Raw genomic sequence first — 23,219 nt, 5'->3', positions numbered from 1 at the left:
TTATCCCTCTTCTCTCGACGACACCTTCATCCCTCTTCTCTCGACGACACCTTCATCCCTCTTCTCTCGACCCCTTCATCCCTCTTCTCTCGACGACCCCTTCATCCTCTTCTCTCGACCCTTCATTCCTTTACTCTCGACGACCCCTTCATCCCTCTTCTCTCGACGACCCCTTCATCCCTCTACTCTCGACGACCTCTTCATCCCTCTTCTCTCGACGACCCCTTCATCCCTCTTCTCTCGACCCCTTCATCCTCTTCTCTCGACGACCCTTTATCCCTCTTCTCTCGACGACACCTTCATCCCTTTCTCTCGACGACACCTTCATCCCCTTCTCTCGACCCTTCATCCCTCTTCTCTCGACGACCCCTTCATCCCTCTACTCTCGACGCCCCTTCATCCCTCTTCTCTCGACGACCCCTTCATCCCTCTACTCTCGACGACCCCTTCATCCCTCTACTCTCGACGACCCCTTCTCCCTCTTCTCTCGACCCCTTCATCCCTCTTCTCTCGACCCCTTCATCCCTCTTCTCTCGACGACCCCTCATCCCTCTACTCTCGACCCCTTCATCCCTCTACTCTCGACTACCCCCTCATCCCTCTTCTCTCGACCCCTTCATCCCTCTTCTCTCGACGACCCCTTCATCCCTCTTCTCTCGACCCCCTCATCCCTCTTCTCTCGACCCCTTCATCCCTCTACTCTCGACTACCCCCTCATCCCTCTTCTCTCGACCCCTTCATCCCTCTACTCTCGACTACCCCCTCATCCCTCTTCTCTCGACCCCTTCATCCCTCTTCTCTCGACGACCCCTTCATCCCTCTACTCTCGACTACCCCCTCATCCCTCTTCTCTCGACCCCTTCATCCCTCTACTCTCGACTACCCCCTCATCCCTCTTCTCTCGACCCCTTCATCCTCTTCTCTCGACGACCCCTTCATCCCTCTTCTCTCGACGACCCCCTCATCCCTCTACTCTCGACCCCTTCATCCCTCTTCTCTTGACGACACCTTCATCCCTCTTCTCTCGACGACCCCTTCATCCCTCTTCTCTCGACCCCTTCATCCCTCTTCTCTCGACTACCCCCTCCCCTCTCCTCTCGACCCCTTCATCCCTCTTCTCTTGACGACACCTTCATCCCTCTTCTCTCGACCCCTTCATCCCTCTTCTCTCGACGACCCTTTATCCCTCTTCTCTCGACGGACACCTTCATCCCTCTTCTCTCGACGACACCTTCATCCCTCTTCTCTCGACCCCTTCATCCCTCTTCTCTCGACGACCCCTTCATCCCTCTTCTCTCGACCCCTTCATTCCTTTACTCTCGACGACCCCTTCATCCCTCTTCTCTCGACGACCCCTTCATCCCTACTCTCGACGACCTCTTATCCCTCTTCTCTCGACGACCCCTTCATCCCTCTTCTCTCGACGACCCCTTCATCCCTCTTCTCTCGACGACCCCTTCATCCCTCTACTCTCGACGACCCCTTCATCCCTCTTCTCTCGACGACCCCTTCATCCTTCTCTCGACGACCCTTCATCCCTCTTCTCTCGACCCCTTATCCCTCTACTCTCGACGACCCCTTCATCCCTCTTCTCTCGACGACCCCTCATCCCTCTTCTCTCGACCCTCATCCCTCTACTCCGACGACCCCTTCATCCCTCTACTCTCGACGACCCCTTCATCCCTCTTCTCTCGACCCTTCATCCCTCTACTCTCGACGACCCCTTCATCCCTCTCTCGACCCCCTCATCCCTCTTCTCTCGACACCTTCATCCCTCTTCTCGACCCCCTCATCCCCTTCTCTCGACCCCTTCATCCTCTACTCCGACGACCCTTCATCCCTCTTCTCTCGACCCCCTCATCCCTCTTCTCTCACACCTTCATCCCTCTTCTCTCGACCCCCTCATCCCTCTTCTCGACCCCTTCATCCCTCTTCTCTCGACGACCCCTTCATCCCTCTTCTCTCGACCCCTCATCCCTCTTCTCTCGACCCCTTCATCCCTCTACTCTCGACGACCCCTTCATCCCTCTTCTCTCGACTACCCCCTCATCCCTCTTCTCTCGACCCCTTCATCCCTCTACTCTCGACCCCCTCATCCCTCTTCTCTCGACCCCTTCATCCCTCTTCTCTCGACGACCCCTCATCCCTCTACTCTCGACCCCTTCATCCCTCTTCTCTTGACGACCCCTTCATCCCTCTTCTCTCGACGACCCCTTCATCCCTCTTCTCTCGACCCCTTCATCCCTCTTCTCTCGACTACCCCCTCATCCCTCTACTCTCGACCCCTTCATCCCTCTTCTCTTGACGACACCTTCATCCCTCTTCTCTCGACGACCCCTTCATCCCTCTTCTCTCGACCCCTTCATCCCTCTTCTCTCGACGACCCCTTTATCCCTCTTCTCTCGACGACACCTTCATCCCTCTTCTCTCGACGACACCTTCATCCCTCTTCTCTCGACCCCTTCATCCCTCTTCTCTCGACGACCCCTTCATCCCTCTTCTCTCGACCCCTTCATTCCTTTACTCTCGACGACCCCTTCATCCCTCTTCTCTCGACGACCCCTTCATCCCTCTACTCTCGACGACCTCTTCATCCCTCTTCTCTCGACGACCCCTTCATCCCTCTACTCTCGACGACCCCTTCATCCCTCTTCTCTCGACGACCCCTTCATCCCTCTACTCTCGACGACCCCTTCATCCCTCTACTCTCGACGACCCCTTCATCCCTCTTCTCTCGACGACCCCTTCATCCCTCTTCTCTCGACGACCCCTTCATCCCTCTACTCTCGACGACCCCTTCATCCCTCTACTCTCGACGACCCCTTCATCCCTCTTCTCTCGACGACCCCTTCATCCCTCTTCTCTCGACGACCTCTTCATCCCTCTTCTCTCGACGACCCCTTCATCCCTCTACTCTGGACGACCCCTTCATCCCTCTTCTCTCGACGACCCCTTCATCCCTCTTCTCTCGACCCCTTCATCCCTCTTCTCTCGACGACCCCTTCATCCCTCTTCTCTTGACGACACCTTCATCCCTCTTCTCTCGACGACCCCTTCATCCCTCTTCTCTCGACCCCTTCATCCCTCTTCTCTCGACGACCCCTTTATCCCTCTTCTCTCGACGACACCTTCATCCCTCTTCTCTCGACGACACCTTCATCCCTCTTCTCTCGACGACACCTTCATCCCTCTTCTCTCGACGACCCCTTCATCCCTCTTCTCTCGACGACACCTTCATCCCTCTTCTCTCGACGACCCCTTCATCCCTCTTCTCTCGACGACACCTTCATCCCTCTTCTCTCGACGACCCCTTCATCCCTCTTCTCTTGACGACACCTTCATCCCTCTTCTCTCGACGACCCCTTCATCCCTCTTCTCTCGACCCCTTCATCCCTCTTCTCTCGACGACCCCTTTATCCCTCTTCTCTCGACGACACCTTCATCCCTCTTCTCTCGACGACCCCTTCATCCCTCTTCTCTCGACGACCCCTTCATCCCTCTACTCTCGACTACCCCCTCATCCCTCTTCTCTCGACCCCTTCATTCCTTTACTCTCGACGACCCCTTCATCCCTCTACTCTCGACGACCTCTTCATCCCTCTTCTCTCGACCCCTTCATCCCTCTTCTCTCGACGACCCCTTCATCCCTCTACTCTCGACGACCTCTTCATCCCTCTTCTCTCGACGACCCCTTCATCCCTCTACTCTCGACGACCCCTTCATCCCTATTCAACATAATAAACCACTATAAAATCTAACATTGGTGTGGTCCTTGTTAGTGAAATTAACTAAAATAGCCTTAAGAAACCAAAATCAGCAATATATTTCCTACTAAAATGTACTTGAGAAGCTACATGCTCAGGCATCTGTGACATGCACTCCCTTATTTTCCATAAGCTAATACATATGCAGAAAGTCAACCTGTTATTGGGTAAGTGCATTTCATTACAATGCATCTAGCCTGTGTATCTTGTTCTGTAGCAACTCAAACTGCATTTTATATCTCCAAGAGTGTATTTGTAAAAGCTTTTTGTTGTTTTTTTTGTTGACAAATTTAGTCTATCCGGTAATAATAGGGAGTGTAACGTTTATGACACAATTACACAACATCCATCCTGCACCCAGAGAGAACCCACGCAGACACTGGAAGATGCATGCATACAAGCAAACTCTATACAGAAAGGCCAGGGCAACCAGAGTTTGAACTTACAAACTTCATGCTGTGAGGCAACAGTGCCAACCACTGCACCACCGTGCCACCCTACAAGTACACACAACTACAGAAAATAAAGCAACTAAATTTTTGACTACAAAGACGATCAATACTCAATATCATCATTTTAAAACCAAAATGTGACTATTACAGGTTTGGAAAGACTTCAGGACAATGTGAAATAAAGTTGATGTTAATTGTCCTTTAATGAAAATCATATTTTTACTCTGGGTGAGGTTTAGAGAGGAAACACTGACAGAAAAGAAAAGAAAATTCCTGGGAGTCATTTAACCAGAAACTGTTCTGTCCTCATAAGAGCATCTCAAACTGACAAGTCTCACCTTTAAATCCACTAGATGGAGCTCATTAGCCAGATCATTTACAGTGTACTGGAGAGCTGGCTTATACACATTCCATTATAGGTTCACTCCAGATTTGCTGTGTCACATTACACATTTCAGAATCACTACACTTCTCCAGCCTTTAACACACCTGCATGCTAAGTTTAACACTGCCACAGGCTCAACTGAATCAAATGTATGATGAACTTAGCTTTAAGCTCTGCCCTATACAGGTCTAAACTTTTGTTAAAAATGTACACTGTCGTGGGTTGGCTGAGTGAAGTGGCAGGGAACTGAGGAGTGTGGACCCAAATGCAAACAATAGCAAAGGCAAGAGGAGGATGCAGTTCAAAATAAAGTTTATTCAAATAACTAAACAGGCTTACGTGGAAGCTCGGTACAAAAGTCCAAACAAAGGTAATCCAGAAGAAGGTAAATCCAACACAAAGACAGAGTAATCCAAAATGGGGGAACAAACCAGAAATCCAGGGAACAGAGCATTAGGCAAAACACTCAACAGTGTCAACAGAGTGTTGTGGTGTTCAAATAAGACAAACATGCAACAAAAACCAAAAGGTGTAGCTGCAGGCAGGGAGGATGAGAGAGAACGATGATCTTGGAGGTGGAGCTTTTATCTCCTGTGGAGCACAGGGAGCAGGTGTTCCCGATTGGGGAGGGACCACTGCAATCAGCTCCTCAAACAGAAAACTACATCACCATTGCAGTACTAACTAACATACACAGTCAAGCCACACAGGGGCGTCACACTGGACAGGTCACCAGTCCATCGCAGCCTAATGAATGATCTCTTTGTTTTTACTTAAAATCCAAATTGACCAAAAAGTAAACCTCCATACTGACCGACCACCCCCCTGTATCTGCATGAAATAATTTGGTCCTGCCTTAGCGCACTCATCAGTGACGGTGTTTAGATGCAGTCAGTAGATGCGCCAGAACAGTGATCACGATGTTGCCTAGTAAACCAAAATCTGGTTTTCCAAAAAGGAAAGAGAGAAAAGACAAAGAAAAGGATGTTAATCTGTAACCCAGTTTTTCCCCAAGACAGGTGGGCAGCCTTTAGTCTGTGAGTGGTGTTAACCTGTTGGCTTAATGTCCACAGTGAAATAAGCTAGCTAGCTACAGACTAGTGTTAGCCTACATTTCATCAACATTTAATCAGTGCAGGGAAACGTTTAGCAAGATATTCATATTAAATCATTGTCCCTGCCCTTTAAGCAGACTAACAACAGATGAGTCAGCAGCAGCCCAGTCTCCCTGTCCCAGTGAAGAAGGGGAGCAGCATGGTGTGAATGACATGCCACTTAGCATCATGCCAGGCAGGCCCGCATTAACCTGCCAATAGGCCCTGGGGCTGAGAGGTTTTGTAGGCCCACAATAAAATAAAAAATGTCTAATGACCACGTTTGTCTATATACAACAAAAGCAGTAGTTTCTCTCGGGGAGATAAAGCCTAACGAAAAATCCACAACAACAGCAATGTAAAACCTCCACAACACAGGCTATACTGGAAAGCAGTAAATAGAGCATTGTCTTACCTATAGAAGTGCTTTCGTCTTGTCATCTTTGTAGAAAAAGCCGTGATTATGTCGGTAAAATCCAACTCACGAAGAAAGTCGTGTTCAATGGACATCAGTATGAGGTTGCTGACTATCTTGCTGCATGCTTGATCGCAGTCTATTTTTCACAATGCCCGTTTAGGAACGCTCTTCGCTCACGTTGGTCACTGGCATGGTGAGGAATAGCCGTAGAGCTATATCTGTGTTGGGAAACACTGTATGGAGTTTTCTACTTCTTAATACTTCCAGTACAACGGAGGATTCTACAGACAGAAGCTGTGCCATGGGCTCACCAGTATCCCCGATTGTGGCAAACATCTACATGGAAGAAGTGGAGAATAAAGCCCTCAACTCCTTCAGAGGAATAGCACCGAGCCACTGGTACAGAAAATCCAGGAAGTGCAAGCCTTCACAGAACACATCAACTCTGTGGACAGTCATATCAAGTTCACACGAGAAGATGTTCACAACAACAGTTTGGCCTTCCTGGACTGCGCTGTACACATTGAAGAGGACAGGAGCCTGCAGATTGGGGTTTACAGAAAACCCACACACACAGACCAATACCTACTGTTCGATTCCCACCACACACTGGAGCACAAGCTAGGGATCATGAGAACACTGCACCACAGAGCGGAACACATACCAACAAGCGCCCAAGCCAGAGAGAAGGAACAGAACCACCTGAAGGGGGCACTTACAGCCTGTGGATACCCTAAATGGACCTTTGTGAAAACAGCCACAAGATCCAAGAAGAACAAAACTACAGGGGAGGAGGAAAAGAAGGTCAAACACAACAACACTGTGATTCCATACATGCCTGGAGTATCAGAGAAACTCAGGAGGATTTTCAACAAACATAACATCCCTGTGTTTTTTAAACCCAAGAACACACTAAGACAGATGCTGGTCCACCCCAAAGACCGCACACCCAAACACAAGAAAAGCAATCTAGTGTATGCGGTCCAATGCGGTGAGGAATGCACAGACCTGTATATTGGGGAGACTAAACAACCACTACACAAACGCATGGCTCAACACAGAAGGGCCAACTCCTCAGGTCAAGACTCTGCTGTCTACTTACATCTGAAGGACAGAGGACACTCGTTTGAGGACCACCAGGTGCACATTTTAGACAGAGAAGATGGATGGTTTGAAAGAGGTGTCAAGGAAGCATCTACACCAGGGTTGAGAAGCCGTCATTGAACAGAGGAGGGGGTCTACGCCACCACTTATCCCCCACTTACAATGCTGTCCTTTCATCACTTCCCAGGAAACTCAACAAACGTAACCTATTGGCCTCAGGTGAAGATACCAACGATGGTCGTTCAGTCTTGGCCACCGGTAAAAAGGTTCAGTTTTGACCTTTGGAACATAAATCTGTGTGTCAGTGAAACTTTATATTTTAACTTTATATTTTAACTTCTTCTTAATGAAATAAAGTTCAGTACTGTAACGACTGTCGTCACAGCAACAAGGAACACTAACGAACCAGCGGTATCGATGACCCGGGCCAACGACCCCACTGAGGTTAAATAGCTGAGTTTCCCTGCCAGTCAGTCAGAACTGAAGAAGTCCTTTGGATGAGGGACGAAACGTCTTCCAGTATCTTCAACCAAGTCCAGTTGCCCTTGACTTTAACCTTCGTTGGAATACTTTCTGTAACTTTCTTTTGCAGGCTCTCCGCTTCTGAGCCGAGGTCTTGGGGGGAAAAAGAGTTCAATCTGTTTAAAAATCTGAAGTTTTCACACGTTATTATTAGGGCTGTCAAAAATAGCGCGTAAACGACGTTAATTCGTTGTTTGCCGTTAATTACGTCAATTCTTTTAACGCATTTCACGCATGCGCAGTGTGACAAATTATTCAGGTCAGGAAAGTGGTTGGGACGGGAGCTAGAGGCGAGATGGAGCAAGGTGAGCAAAGTGTGCCTTTTGACGGATTCAAATATAAAAAGAATGATGATGGTACAGTTAACAAGTACAAGGTTATTTGCAAGATTTGTAACAAGGAGTTTCAATTTCACCGGAGCTGTTCAAGCTTGAGGTACCATGTCAACGCCAAACATGCGTTTGCTGGGTCGTCAGGTTCAGCAAGTGGTTCGCGCCAGACCACGCTGAATTTTCGCGGGCCATTAACAAAATCAACCTCAGATAATTTGACCAACAAAATAGCAAAATGGATTGCAAAGGATTGTAGACCCGTTAGTATTGTAGAAGACTCAGGTTTCATTGATGTTTTGCAAGTGGCGTCTCAAGACTCATCCTATAGGCCACCGTCAAGAGCCACAGTTATGACGAAAATCCACGAGCTCTATCAAAACGAAAAAGAAAAAAGGAAAGAGGTCTTGGCTCAAGTAAATCATATCGCCCTGACAGGAGACCATTGGACATCAGTGAATAACAACAATTACCTCGGAGTAACTGCACATTTCATCAGTGACACGTGGGAACTGAAGTCTTTTGCGCTGACTATATTAAAAACTGAGGAGCGTCATTTTGCGGAGGCTTGTAAAGAACAGTTCCTGTCTGTTGCACGTAAGTGGGACATCGAGGGCAAGACGACAACAATTGGGACTGACAGTGCACGCAACATGGTTGCCGCAATTCGACTAACACGCTATGAACACATGAACTGTGTCGCTCACATGGTGCAGAGAAGTGTCACGGTGAGAGCGGCTTTGTAAATGCTTTGGCCAAGGCTCGCAAAGTTGTCGGTCATTTTAAGCACAGCCCAGCAAATGCTGCGGAGCTTCAAGCACAGCAAGTCAGCCTGGGAAAGAAGCAAGAGCCATTGATCCAGGATGTTCCAACACGTTGGAATTCGACGCTGGAAATGGTCAAGCGCGTGAGCAGAAATAAAGAGGCTGTCATCGCAGCCCTGGACAATCAGGATCACAAACTCGTTTTGCCGACCGCAGCAGAGTGGGATAAACTGCAGAGGCTGGAGACACTTCTAGAGCCATGCAGGTAAATCAGTCTGTAACTTATCAAATAACATTGCTTTGATTATTTTCTGGAATGAATTAAACCAAGTCAAATATCAATAACTTGTATGTAAATAATAATAATGATAATAATAATGATAATAATAATAATGATGATAATAATAATAATAATAATAATATGTTGATAACCACTGTTCTAATAATAGACTGTCTCTGTGTGCATGTGTGTGTTTGTGTGCGTAGGTATGTAACTGAGCTCCTGGGTGGAGAGGCCTGTCACCTTCTCTCTGCCACTTGCGTCTCAAGATGGAAGCCTGTGATTAGGACCCTGCATATGTGGTGAGATTCAAGACCAAGTTCAGGGAGGACCTAGCATCCCGTCAAGAACAGCTCAACAATGCATGGCTCCAGATTGCTACAGTTTTGGATTCTTGTTTCAAAGACTTGAAATGCCTGCCCAAGACAGACAGGGAAGCGGTGTGGACCACACTTGAACAGATGCTGCAACAAGAATCACCCAGAAAGTCTTCAAAGACACATGATGATGGGCCACCCAGGAAGAAAATCAGCCTTCTGCAAATGGGCTCAGATTCAGAATCAGAAGATGAAGAGGTCCAACCTGCCATACAGAGGTACAGAGCAGAGACCACCATTAAATTGGAGGACTGCGCCTTGAGGTGCTGGGCATCTCATTCAGGAGCCCATGAGAAGCTGGCCTCACTAGCTCACAAATATCTAGCCACTCCTGCAACCACTGTTCCCTGTGAACGACTTTTCTCAGTTGCAGGTCACATTGTGAACAAGAAAAGATCAGCTTTACTTTCAGAAAATGTGAACAAATTAGTTTGCCTCAGCAACTGGCTGAAAGATGATGAAGCTCAGTAGATTTGAAAGGTGATGTTCAAGACCAGTTTCAGTGCAACATGTTATAGTAGTTAGAAACTGGATTTTCTTTGGTTTGATTTAAAAGTTTTATTGAAAATGTTTTTTTTCCACATAAAAACGCAACAGATGACTCAAATTGTGCAAAAATATGGTAGGTCACTGTTATGATTTGACTACATTTATTGCTTTATGTTCAATTGAATGCTGTAAATTGTACATCCTGGTTAAGAGGAATGCCAAAGAAGAAGCGATGGGACATTACAAAAACAAATATTATGGTGTGTAGTATGTTTCAGCTTGATTTAAACCACCATTATTTGGCTGTGTTAATAAACAGACATAATATGAAAATTATGTATCTGTGTCTTTTTATTTATCTTTTGGTATGCATTTCAGAAAAAAAATGGTTAGGATTCAGGTGTAATTGCAAATAGTGATTAATCCTGATTAATCCACTGAAAATTCTGATTAATTTGATTAAAAATTTTAATCATTTGACAGCCCTAGTTATTATATGACTGGTTTCTTCGGTCCAGCTCTAACTAGCTGGTCAATCACACAGATATACACAGATGTACAGAAGCGTCTGCGGCCTGACAGCTCGCACTTAGGTTCAGATGACTCGTCAGCATGTCTCTTTCTTTTTCTCTTTCGTTGAGTGTCTGCTTTGTACTTATCTGATACAGTGGGGATACCATAGGCCTGCTACGTATTCACGCAATGAGTGCACCAGATCCACAGCATTGCACAAGTCCAACTCCGCTGCTTGCAGTGCCATGCTCACGCCTTGGAAACATTGAAGAATGGCATTCCACATGTTGCACATTAATGCCATTTCCAGTTTTTTTGTGCAGTACCCTCTCTAGAGCTCAAATTCTGGTGCTCATCATCAGCAACGTTCAGTAATGACTGCTGGATACCCGCGTAATTCTGACACAGGGCTTTGGTTGCAACAGTGTGCGCTGACCATCTAGTATCAGAAAGTGTTTTTAAAGTTTCTATTCTGCTGTTATCATTTGGTTGCAACTCCGCCTTGATCGCCTACCAGCGTGAAGTGGTCTTTGATAAAAAATTAAACAAAGACTCTGTTCCGTTTCTTCACAGCAGTTCGCACTGGAAACCCCCACCAGATTTAATGTATACGCTGCACAGGGCACCCATTCTGCCAGTGGGTTGATCTGTTTGATGCGGGCCTGCAAGCCTTTGTAGGTACCCGACATGTTGCTGGCATTGTCATAACACTGTCCTCTACAGATCCCCATCTCTGCTAAAACACTAATAACTAATGGGGAGGAATTTAACAAAATGCTCCTCTATACAGCCTTCTGGCCATATGTACCACAGGATGACAGTCAGCTGGTCTACATGTGTGATATCTGGAGTAGAGTCCACACTGACAGAGAAATACTTTGCAAGTTTCACCCTGCTGATGACTTCATCCAGCACCTTCTGTCCCATCAGCTGTATGAACTCCTCACACACAGGCAGGTAGAGGTAGGATGGGTTTCCTCTGCCTGCGTTTCCATATTTATCAATATGGGCTTTTAAAAAAGGATCAAACTGACTGATCAGCTCCATGCTACCCAAATAGTTGCCATTGTTGCTGTCTCCAAACCTGAGGCTATCACCTCTAAAAGAAAGCCCCCGCTCTGCCAAATATTTCACTACAGCAACAACCCTCTGTAGAACCTGTTTGTTTGTTTCCAATATTCACACTCATCATTAAACTGTTTTTTCAGTTCCGAGTCTACTGTCAGCTGTCTGGTCGATGTAAGCAATCATGGATTTCTACTCTCCACTCTCCACTCTCTGAGAAGATACTCTAGTCATTGAACCTGAAACATCATCTCAAACAGACTAGTGTTATCAGACCAGAAAACATGCAGCCACAGATTATGTGAAGCAGCTTCACCTTTAAATCCACTAGATGGGGCTCATTAGCCAGATCATTTACAGTGAGCTGGCTTCTTTGCACTACATTACAGGTTCCCTCCAGCTTGGCTGTGTCACATTTCAGAAATCACTACACTCTGACAAACGTTGACACAGCTGCGTGCTAAGATGAACCTGATTGTTCTGTCAACACGACCACAGGCTCAGCTGAACCTCAGCAGAATCAAATGTATCACAATCATGTGATGCATCCTTATTGGATTAGAATGAAAAATGCACCTGCCTATAATATTTATATATATATGAATCAAAATGGCTTAATTAATCCCAAGATACTGTTGCTGACCTGGCTGTACAACATGAGACTGCTGAACCTCTTAGATCTTCTGGAACTGATTTTTATGCTGCTCCTAGAGTAAGAGAAAGACTAGTGCAGCTTTGTTTAATTCTGATGTGCCACCCTTTTAACAAATACCAGAAGATCTAAAGTGGGTCACAATGATCCCAACTCTGATCTCCTTAAAGGGAGGTTTAAAACACTATCATTACATTTTTGTTTTATACGGTTTTAAATGTAATCTTGTGTTTTTTGTGAAACCATTTGACATTACCTTCAACAGTCTCTCTGCATGTAAAGCACTTTTTCAGATCGAGATCATGTGTCTTGTCAAGAGTTCAAAAAGACAAGCAAAGAAAGAAATCACACAAACCCAACCATTCTCAAAAGGAGTCAATCATTTTGTGATATTACACGTTTGTGGTGGACATGTTTATTCATTTCTTACATGGCACTCGTTTGCTGACCAGCATTATGAGCTAATACAGGCACACAGGGTTTGCCATCGGTGCAGCCAGAGGTCACCATAGTTGTATTAGTTTGTTACATTATGCATTGCTTACAAAAGGTTCCTAGTAATGTGACATTAACTCTATTAAACAAAAAATACACATTGAAAGTACATGCTGTTAATATGAGATGAGTATAAAAGGCTGGTTTGTCCCCTCTGTTTCCTCTTCATGTGCTCATGGTGACCTGGATAAACTGGAGAGAGAGAGAGAGAGAGAGAGAGAGAGAGAGAGAGAGAGAGAGAGAGAGAGAGAGAGAGAGAGAGAGAGAGAGAGAGAGAGAGAGAGAGAGAGAGAGAGAGAGAGAGAGAGAGAGAGAGAGAGAGAGAGAGAGAGAGAGAGAGAGAGAGAGAGAGAGAGAGAGAGAGAGAGAGAGAGAGAGAGAGAGAGAGAGACACATATCCAGTGTTATTGTACAACTAACAATCATCACCCACCTGGTCTTGTCTTGGCTCTGAGTCGTCTACTACACAGTTTATCAGAAGAGAGAAAACACCAGAGGGTCCAACAACACTGTTTAAAGCTGCACTGATAGATTGGTGGGGATTTTGTGGACATTTCACTTAAAGTTGTTAAGGCGAGTGTTTTTATCAGCTGGAGTCCAACATTCACTCTGCTTTTAGCTCTGGTTTGATCTCCACCAACTCCTGAGAATAATATCAGTCTCTACCTGTTTCTGTCTGCCGTTTGTTTCTGGGCAGGTAGTGTCAGTGGCTTTATCTTCTATCAGCGGCCAAAAACACACTTTTAAATGTTTTATTAAAGAAAATGTTTGAAACCAATGACTAAAATTGTTGTGTTACTGTATTATGGATTGAATTAAAGTGAAAATTAATGATTGCCCTTTGATAGGGGCCCCCCCGGATCCACCTTAAGGACCCCTCAGTTTCCCTGACCCCACTTTGAGAACCACAGGTCTACAGTATGGATAAATCTTAGGGCTGGGCGATATGGCCTAAAAATAAAATCTCCGATTTTATTTACTTTAATTCAATTTACGATTTTTTCCGATTTCCCCCCCTACTTAAGGAAAGCAATAAGGTTTGTTGGTCAGTGCGGCTTTGTTCATCGCGGAGAGACTGGCATTTTTCATATTCGGCTGGATGTCTCTGTTTCAGGTGTTGGAATAGGTTTGTGGTGCTGCTGCCTTTCACTGCGATAGGCTTTAGGCAAATGTTGCAGCGTGGTGTCTGTTGTTCCACATCTGTCGCAGCAAACCCATACCAGTTCCAAACAACAGATGACTTTATTCCTTTCTTGGGAACAAACTTCCCGCTCTCACCGGTAGCCATTTTGTCGCTTGCTGTTGCTGTTTAGTGTATGATGTTGTCGCTATGGGAAACGAACACTACGGAAACCCCGGGGAACCAAAAATGTGCTATTACACAAAAACTCGATTTACTTATTTTTTAAATCGCCCGCAACAAAAAATTCGAATTAATTCATTCAATCGATTTTTCGCCCAGGCCTAATAAATCTATCACTGAACAACCGTCACCATGTTGCCATCATCATCAGTGACGTTGCAGACTGAGCCTGCTGGTAGTTACCTGACTAAACATTTGTTCTAGATAATTGACTCTGGAGCTCAGGAGCTTCAGTTCAACCAGCCGGTTCTCATGTGCAGTGATGACGGACTCAGATGTTTTTGGTAGCAGAAGCAACATTAAAGCTTTGGAAAAAGTGAGAGGAAACTTACGTCATCATACTGAAATGTGGCATTGCCAGTTTGAGTTGTGTCTCTCCTTCGGAACTGGTCTGAAACACACACACACACACACACACACACACACACACACACACTTTTAAACATCATTCAGAAAACAATAAAGTAGTAGAGTAGCTGCCAGTGTTAGTTGTTGTTGTTAATGTTTGAGTAGTGGAGTTTATTTTCCTTTTTCTTTTTTAATGCTGTCTCAGATTTCATGCTTTCCTCAGCCCACTCACCGGTCAGCGCTCTGAGTCTTACACAACAGCTCATGAAATCATCAAAGGTGATTCTGCTGTTTGTGCTGTAGCGCCCCATGATGCTTTTCATGGCCTGAGGACTCAGATTATAACCTGCAGAGGAACACATACATGATTAAATAGATGGCATTGACATCTTACAATGAGAAAACTCACCTGACATTTGCTTCAGAGTGACTCCCAGCCAGTAGAACAGTCAAATGTGCTCAAACCATGATAGTTTATATATGTACACTGGCCATTTCACAATGTTTATTCCTAATTTTCCACCTTTTCATGCTGTTTCACCAAGGTTATGAGAGATTTAGGACAAACTAACATGAATGTATAAAGCTACAAAAATGTCTGACAGGCGGTTTTGTTGCTCGTACCCATGGAGTTGAGGGCAACCTGCAGCTCAGGGCCCTCCACCGTCCCACTGCGGTCCCGATCATAGGATGCGAAGGTGTTCCTCCAGCCGCTCAGAACCTGCCACAGTTCCTTGAACTCATTAAAACCCATGGTGCCGGTCATGTCCCTCTGAGACAATGCAATCAAGTCAAGGACCCATCACATACATACAAATGTCTCTATACTCACAAGATGGGAAGCTTTCCATGGGGATAGCTACATGATAAGAAACTTTCATTTTACTTACTAATACAATAAAGTGTTTACTATACACTAAAGCAGGGGCCAGCAAATAAGTCTGGCATCAGGCCAAATGTTTTTCAAGCCGTTACATGGCAGGCCAGGATATGGTAAATTTTTTTAACACCTTAAATGCCTATGTGCATGTTTAGCTCAGTCGGTGGGAGTGTTGTATGATTGATCCCAACATACGCCGGATATTTTTCCCTCCCTTGTTAAACAAATTGATTGCAAGAACACTATTGCACATGCTCACGATAAAGCATTTGCTGCAGTATGTGTCCCGGCGTTTGATCCGCATACATAAACCAAAGGACCCTTATTTTAATTTCTCTGAGGAAACTCAGGGGAATCCAATCACACATTAACAGACGGCTTTTTCAGGGGTGTGTCACGCCGGCCAGAAACTCTTTTGAATGCCCTACAAGTAAAGTACTACAAGTACTACTAAGTGAAAGCCCTCAATAAACTCAACATAAAGCATTGCTGCAAAAAACGTTTCGCTTTTATTTAGTAGGCACAATCAGTTAAGAGGATTATAGCATTATAGACATTACTGTATTTGACTGTTTTGTACAGGCAGTAGATAATAATATTAAACATAGGCTGTGTCCGAAATCACCCACTACTCACTATATAGTGGACTATATAGTGCTGTCCGAACGTATAGTGATAATTATTATACCCTATATAGTCCACTCACTGTATCCCAGAATGCATTTTGAAATGTAGTGTACAGCCGATGGTCACTAACCAAAAACTACAGTATATACCATCATGCATTGCGCAGACAGAAAAATCAGTCCACCAACTGATTGTCAGACGGCAATGACGTAATTAACGCCACCAAAATAATGATCACAGTAGCTTCTAAAAGTTTTTTCGTTTTTCGTTATGCGGGTGAGCTTACTATGCAGTCCTCCACATCCAACTCCCTACATAGTGGGAAGGGTTTAGTGAATGAGTGGGGATTTTGGACACAGCCTTAGACTTTGGAAAGCTTGAGTTAGTTAAACCTAAGAAGGAGATGTGCTTTATTTCCATTGTGCACTGCATTGTGGGATAACAGTGTGTTAACACTCAAAAATGAAGTAAACTTAATTTGCATACCAACATCTTTGACAGTACTTCATTGTTTAATTTTTTAAGCGTGATCTGCATTTTGGAACCCAGCACAAAATACACAGACGTGGAGAATATTTTGGGTACTTTGTGTGCGTTCTATTTCTCCTGGTTTCAGTGAACGAAGGGAAATCTTCATCCTTAAACGTCTGCACTGTAGCTGGAGAGAAAATGTTTCTGTGGTCTGTGACAGAGAAGTAAGGTTAGCCTCTTTTGGAAATGAAAGAAGTGATAGAAGGAACTTGACTTGCGGAGCCTCCGGTCATTCAGTGTCTGCAGTTTCATGCTGAGGGTGTTTACCACTCTGTGTTAGCCAGTGATTTATTCTTTTCAGTCTTATTTTGGGGCAGCAGAGTGCTGAGGTGGCTCCAGCCTCCATTTCAGCTCTGTTCCTTTAAATCTTCCTATTTTTCTCTGGATTACTGTCTCTCCGCCATTTCAACTCTCTGACGTTAGGGACACTGCGTGCAATAGTATGGACATTGTCATCGAATATTGTTAATTAACCATATACAGTTACCTGTACCTCAGATTTGATAGTGTTTATACTCTACTTCTCATACATTTCTGTGGTTCTTAACTGTATATTTTTGACATCGTGAATATCTTGGATTTGCACCTTAGCATTCATCAGATGATATTTTAATGAATAGAAGTTTGAATTTTTATTGTGTACATTTGTTTTTTGGCACCTTATTAATAATCTTCATTGTTTACAGGTGCTGGTTATATAATTAGAATATCATCAAAAAGTTGATTTATTTCAGTAATTCCATTCAAAAAGTGAAACTTGTATGATGTATACATTCATTCCACAGACTGAAATATTTCAAGTGTTCATTCCTTTTAATTTTGATATTTATATTTATTATAACTGATAACTAATGAAAACCCCAAAATCAGTATCTCAGAAAATTAGAATATTGTGAAAATGTTCAATATTGAAGACACCTGGTGCCGCACTCTAATCAGCTAATTAACTCAAAACACCTGCAAAGGCCTTTAAATGGTCTCTCAGTCTAGTTCTGTAGGCTACACAAACATGGGGAAGACTGCTGACTTGACAGCTGTCCAAAAGACGACCATTGACACCTTGCACAAGGAGGACAAGACACAAAAGGTCATTGCTAAAGAGGCTGGCGTTCACAGAGCTCTGTGTCCAAGCACATTAATAGAGAGGCGAAGGGAAGGAAAAGATGTGGTAGAAAAAAGTGTACAAGCAACAGGGATAACCGCACCCTGGAGAGGATTGTGAAACAAAACCCATTCAAAAATGTGGGGGAGATTCACAAAGAGTGGACTGCAGCTGGAGTCAGTGCTTCAAGAACCACCACGCACAGACGTATGCAAGACATGGGTTTCAGCTGTCGCATTCCTTGTGTCAAGCCACTCTTGAACAAGACACAGCGTCAGAAGCGTCTCGCCTGGGCTAAAGACAAAAAGGACTGGAATGCTGCTGAGTGGTCCAAAGTTATGTTCTCTGATGAAAGTAAATTTTGCATTTCCTTTGGAAATCAAGGTCCCAGAGTCTGGAGGAAGAGAGGAGAGGCACAGAATCCACGCTGCTTGAAGTCCAGTGTAAAGTTTCCACAGTCAGTGATGGTTTGGGGTGCCATGTCATCTGCTGGTGTTGGTCCACTGTGTTTTCTGAGGTCCAAGGTCAACGCAGCCGTCTACCAGGAAGTTTTAGAGCACTTCATGCTTCCTGCTGCTGACCAACTTTATGGAGATGCAGATTTCCTTTTCCAACAGGACTTGGCAGCTGCACACAGTGCCAAAGCTACCAGTACCTGGTTTAAGGATCATGGGATCCCTGTTCTTAATTGGCCAGCAAACTCGCCTGACCTTAACCCTATAGAAAATCTATGGGGTATTGTGAAGAGGAAGATGCGATACGCCAGACCCAACAATGCAGAAGAGCTGAAGGCCACTATCAGAGCAACCTGGGCTCTCATAACACCTGAGCAGTGCCACAGACTGATGGACTCCATGCCACGCCGCATTGCTGCAGTAATTCAGGCAAAAGGAGCCCCAACTAAGTATTGAGTGCTGTACATGTTCATACTTTTCATGTTCATACTTTTCAGTTGGCCAACATTTCTAAAAATCCTTTTTTTGTATTGGTCTTAAGTAATATTCTAATTTTCGTAGATAGTGAATTTGGGTTTTGGATTTTCATTAGTTGTCAGTTTTAATCATCACAATTAAATGAACTAAACATTTGAAATATATCAGTAATATCCAAGTTTCACTTTTTGAATGGAATTACTGAAATAAATCAACTTTTTGATGATATTCTAATTATATGACCAGCACCTGTATATTTTGTTTTTATATACCTGTATATATTTGCACTCTTTCCTACTTTGTTGTGCAACTGCTGCACCACCATTTCCCCCCGGATCCATAAATCCCTGTCTAATCTTATCTTACCTACCTTTGCTCTTGCTGGGGTTTTTGATGACTCTCGTTAATGTGAAGCTGACATTTTAGAGCTGAAAATGTTCTGTAGTTAACACCTCCCATCGTCTATGTCAATTTACTAAACCTCCCTGATGGCTGATGGGTGAAGGATACATCCAGCATGTTGATCATCAGTCTGCAGGTGTCCAGGCTGAAGGCTGTAAAAGAATAACAGACAGTAAGCACACAGGCTGAGACCAAGACACTCATATGGTCAAATCTAAAAACACAATTTACAAATCAAACATTTAGTGTTACATTATTGCTAATAAACAGACCCCATGTGTGATGGCCTGGTAGTCTTATCGGTACTTTGAGCCAGTGTATATAGTAATTTTACGGCTGAGTGATTTCAACAATAATAGAAACTACCTAGTCCCCAGGTTTAATAGTAATTGCTAGGTTGTAAGCCTTGAGATCATTTGGTAAAACAGCTGTGGAACAGAGACCCTTCACTTTTTTCAATTAGGTGCCATTTAGACAGTCTGCAGGTTTCTGTTCAGAATACAAACTCAAATAGGATTACAATTTCTTTAGCTCGGATGACCAATGTTGAGTATCAACACCTGACTACGTGGTTTTATATTTTATCCAGATATCTGTTTATTTATTACTGATTAATACGATGGCATTAAATCAGATATTTGCAAAAAAAAGGTTTCAAGAAACAAAAGATGTTTTAAGTGAACTGTTAACTGAGCATTCACATAGAAGGGGCCTAATGTTTAAAAAAAGGCTTCATGCATCATGTGATGCTTTCACTGCATGGTGGGCCACTGTATACAATAACATTAGGTGAAAATGTGTCCCAGACTTTGCATTTGTGCTTTGCATTGTGGGTATTTAATAAAATAGCCTGGTGTTCTTACGTTTGTATGAGCCAGAGATGCCGGAGTGTGTGAGGCAGCTCTGCAGCTCGTCTGCTGAGATCTGTCCATCCTGTCGGTGTTTAGGAAAGCAGAACAGTTACAATCAGCAAAATGCAGAAAAACCACAGAACCATCAGTACCCTCAAAGTTACTACTGTTCACACGTTTGAGGCATGCGGTGTAGAGTTGCTTTAAGCTTTGTGCCAGTGTGTTACCTGTCCAGCTACAGCTGCAAAATATCCGTAGAGAGGATCCTGCTGCAGAGAGGAAGAGAGAAGCAAGTCTGAAAGATTGATTTGGTTTCTTCGGTCCATCAACTTGCTTCAGTTCCAAAGATGAAACAACTAAATGTGGAGAACAGACCCCTTTCTGGCCAATCAGAATGTCACATCAGATCAGTTGCTATCTCATTATAGCTATCGGCGCAGTTGAACAACTTAATTTGAAGAAGTTGGATTTATCAAAATATATAACACACGACATGAAATCAGACATGACATCAGGCTCTGTGGAAAGCTTTCAAACAGGCTTTCAGAGGTCAAACATCTGAGGGTCTTGAAAGAAAGACAACCAGCAAGGGCATGTAAGGTCTTGAACACTCACACTGTCGTAGCGAAAGGACAAATACCATACAGACCAAAACAGCAAACCTTCCTGCACGCTGTCCCAATCAAAGTCTAATGACTGAAACATTTAAATAAAGTGAGTTTAAATGAAGAGACCACATTCCCTTTCATAATCATGTTTTTATATCGTTCCTGTTAACTAAGCGGGAGACACTACAGAGTGGCGAGAATGTGTGTTGGCGTGACATAGCTCAGTCTGTAGTTTGTGCAGCATCTGAGTCATTTACTTTATCTAAAACCCCTATTCACTCATATATAATCAATGCCAGCTGTCTGCATGCTTCACATTGTCCACCAGCGCTGACTCAGCCCCCCCACCCCACCCTAAACTAATTGTAATTCTACCATAAAACACACACACAAACACACACTGCGTAAACGGCATGGATTGCCTCTATTCTAAAAATTGCACAAGACATCTGGTTACAAGAGCTAGAAAGTTTAAAAGGGATTGCTCCAGAGAAGTGTTGAAAGTCAGAAAACAAAACCAATCAAGTCAAATTTACTATAAAGATTCCATGAAAACCAAATGCTGTAAACCTACAAAGACAACAACATCTACAGTGTTTAGGGTACTTGTACTTTACTTGAATGTGTCTATTCTTAGCTACTTTATAAATGTCACTGCAGTTCAAAGGGAACTGCATTATCTGACAGCTTTAGTAACTTTACTGGTTACTATTTCACAATTAAAACTTTGATCAATTTGTAAATATGACACATTGCTACAGATTAAACTACCCAAAAGTTTATGATTTAGTTTAAATTAGCACCAGCTCAACCAATTATAACATTAAAATGCTACTTACACATTAATGCATGAAGAGTATATTGTATTTCTGTCAAAACAGCCACCTAAATATTAAACAGTGGACCTTTAGTGGACTTTTGTAATACATTTGTTATTAATGGCTGTTATGTGTCATGTGTTTTTTTTCTCTCCTAAAAATTACCATTATTTTGAAAAACCACACATCAAAAGAAATGATCAGTAATATCGTTAAAAATCATTATTTAATATTAAAATGTGTGTGACAGCAATTGAAGAACACTTGAATGACTTGTTCCAATATTCTCTGAAGATTAAAGTAGAAACCTTTAAAGCGAAAATACTCGACCAACTTCTTCATTGTTTGGGCCGGATGCCCATCCCGTGGCGGTGCACATACTTCAGCTTTTACCGGTCAGGACTGTTATTTCATCACATTTTAACAGGTTCTTACCGCCACTGGAGCTCCACCGGGGGCCGCGCCATATCCAGGATAGGCCATTTTTCAAGCTGTTCTTTATAAACCAGTAAAACGGAGGAATCTAGTTGAATTCTGCACCACGGCTCTCTCTCCCTACAGAGGGCGGGTCTGCAGATGTAGCCTACGCCCGAGAGACGAGCAAAGTTCGGGTTATAAAGTGCTGTAAGTCAGCCTGAAGCACGGAGGCGGCTGTTAACCTAAATGTCCCGAGCAGAGAAGGGGAGCAAATGGGAGGAAACAGGTAGAAGAACGTGAATCCTGTGGGGTCGTGGTTAAATATCCTGTTTCCTCAGTGCGACCCAAACCTCTACATTCTGATTGGCAGCGAGTAACCACATGACCTGTAAACGACCAATTGCATCAAAGTGCTGGCTACAAGCCAAACACCTTGCGCAACGATGAAAAACAATTAAACTCACAGGTATGGACTGGCAGAGGGAAATGGTTATTATTACCGTACAGATTTTCTATTAACAGTAAGATGGCACACAAGTAGTACACATACAAAACCAAATTAAAATCATTGCATATTTTGAACAATCTAGGTATTCATCTTACATGCTAAATGTCATAGACATGCATTACAGTGCAAAATAACAAAACCTACACCCAGTTTCGTTGGATTTTAATGTGAATTTAAAGAGTATATTAAAACTGTAAAACATTGAAAAATGTAACAAACTATTAAAACTAATTTTTGTTAGTTTTCTAGTCCACCTTTATGTATAACTTTGTGTTGAACACATGTCTGCACTGTTTGTATATTTGTTTAATAAAAAAAAACTATGTAATAAAAACTGATTAGACTCACAAACACACTCAGTTGCCATGTTTATTAGGAACACCTATCTAAAACTAATGCTGTCTTATACAAAAGCCCTGCAACAAATCTAAGCACGCTCTATCTAGACCTACTGTGTTCATACATATACTGTACATCACCACCAACTTCGCTTATATCCATTCAATATTTATTCCTTTGCACAATTTGTATTTGTTTACAATTTACAGAACACTTGACTTCTATATAGACATGATTGCTTGCTTTTAATATAGGGCCTATATGCAGGCTACAAGCCTACACTTGTATGTATATAGGCTACAATATTTCTATGTTTAGTTTTAGTCAAATTCCTTATATGTTTACACATACTGTCATGTTTTTTTTGTTGTTTTATTGGCAAGATTTTGTCTTGTGTTCTTTTCCTGCCTCTGTGTTTTCTTCCTTTTGTCATTTGTTTCATTTGTCATGTTTCCTGTTTTACTTTGTAGTGTGTCTCCCACCAGTGTTTTTGTGCTGCTGTTACTTGTGTTTCTACGATTGTTTGCGCCTGTCTCATCCCCCTGACTGTGATTACCTGTGCCTCATTATCCTCACTTATCCCATGTGTATCTACAGAGCTGTCTGTCTATGTTTCGTTGCTTGTGCATTAATTCATGTTTCATGGCTATTTGCCATTGTTCACTATCTGTCAGGACTGTCCTCCAGAGGTATACCAGTGTTTCGTGTCCCCGGAGTTCCACCCTCATTTCACCTTCTTGTTTGGATTTATGGACTCGTCACTGGTTTGTTAATAGCTACTTTGACATAG

General features: G+C 43.6%; 1 protein-coding gene across 2 annotated transcripts; it reads right to left on the bottom strand.

Annotated features, from left to right (window-relative positions):
* Positions 1–12,598: 12,598 nt before the first annotated feature.
* Positions 12,599–21,938, bottom strand: sri (sorcin). Of its 2 annotated transcripts, none has more exons than XM_038710394.1 (8): positions 21,601–21,938; positions 19,967–20,005; positions 19,752–19,821; positions 18,997–19,040; positions 15,039–15,186; positions 14,647–14,760; positions 14,399–14,457; positions 12,599–12,895 (listed from the first exon to the last, which is right to left on the bottom strand). In XM_038710394.1, the coding sequence occupies exons 1-8, from the start codon at positions 21,646–21,648 to the stop codon at positions 12,869–12,871; spliced, it is 549 nt and encodes a 182-aa protein (XP_038566322.1). In that variant the 5' UTR covers positions 21,649–21,938; the 3' UTR covers positions 12,599–12,868. The 2 variants fall into 2 exon arrangements, with proteins under 2 accessions (XP_038566322.1, XP_038566321.1); XM_038710393.1 differs by having other exon boundaries at positions 19,967–20,008; positions 21,601–21,937.
* Positions 21,939–23,219: the final 1,281 nt, after the last annotated feature.

This window comes from Micropterus salmoides, unplaced genomic scaffold (genome assembly GCF_014851395.1).
Source record: "Micropterus salmoides isolate LMB-PRFRI ecotype aquatic unplaced genomic scaffold, ASM1485139v1 Ms_hic_scaffold_11, whole genome shotgun sequence".
In the NCBI taxonomy this organism is placed as follows: Eukaryota; Metazoa; Chordata; class Actinopteri; order Centrarchiformes; family Centrarchidae; genus Micropterus; species Micropterus salmoides.
This window is presented reverse-complemented; position numbering and strand designations above follow the sequence as displayed.

What these genes read in the sequence shown, in the direction of transcription:
- sri (XM_038710393.1), bottom strand. Translation starts at nt 21,648, where the DNA reads ATGGCCTATCCTGGATATGGCGCGGCCCCCGGTGGAGCTCCAGTGGCG. An exon ending in TTGCAGCTGTAGCTGGACAG is followed by an intron (nt 19,822 to 19,966) that starts GTAACACACTGG and finishes AAACACCGACAG; the next exon opens with GATGGACAGATCTCAGCAGA. An exon ending in CCACATTTCAGTATGATGAC is followed by an intron (nt 12,896 to 14,398) that starts GTAAGTTTCCTC and finishes CTCTCTCTCCAG; the next exon opens with TTTATCCAGGTCACCATGAG.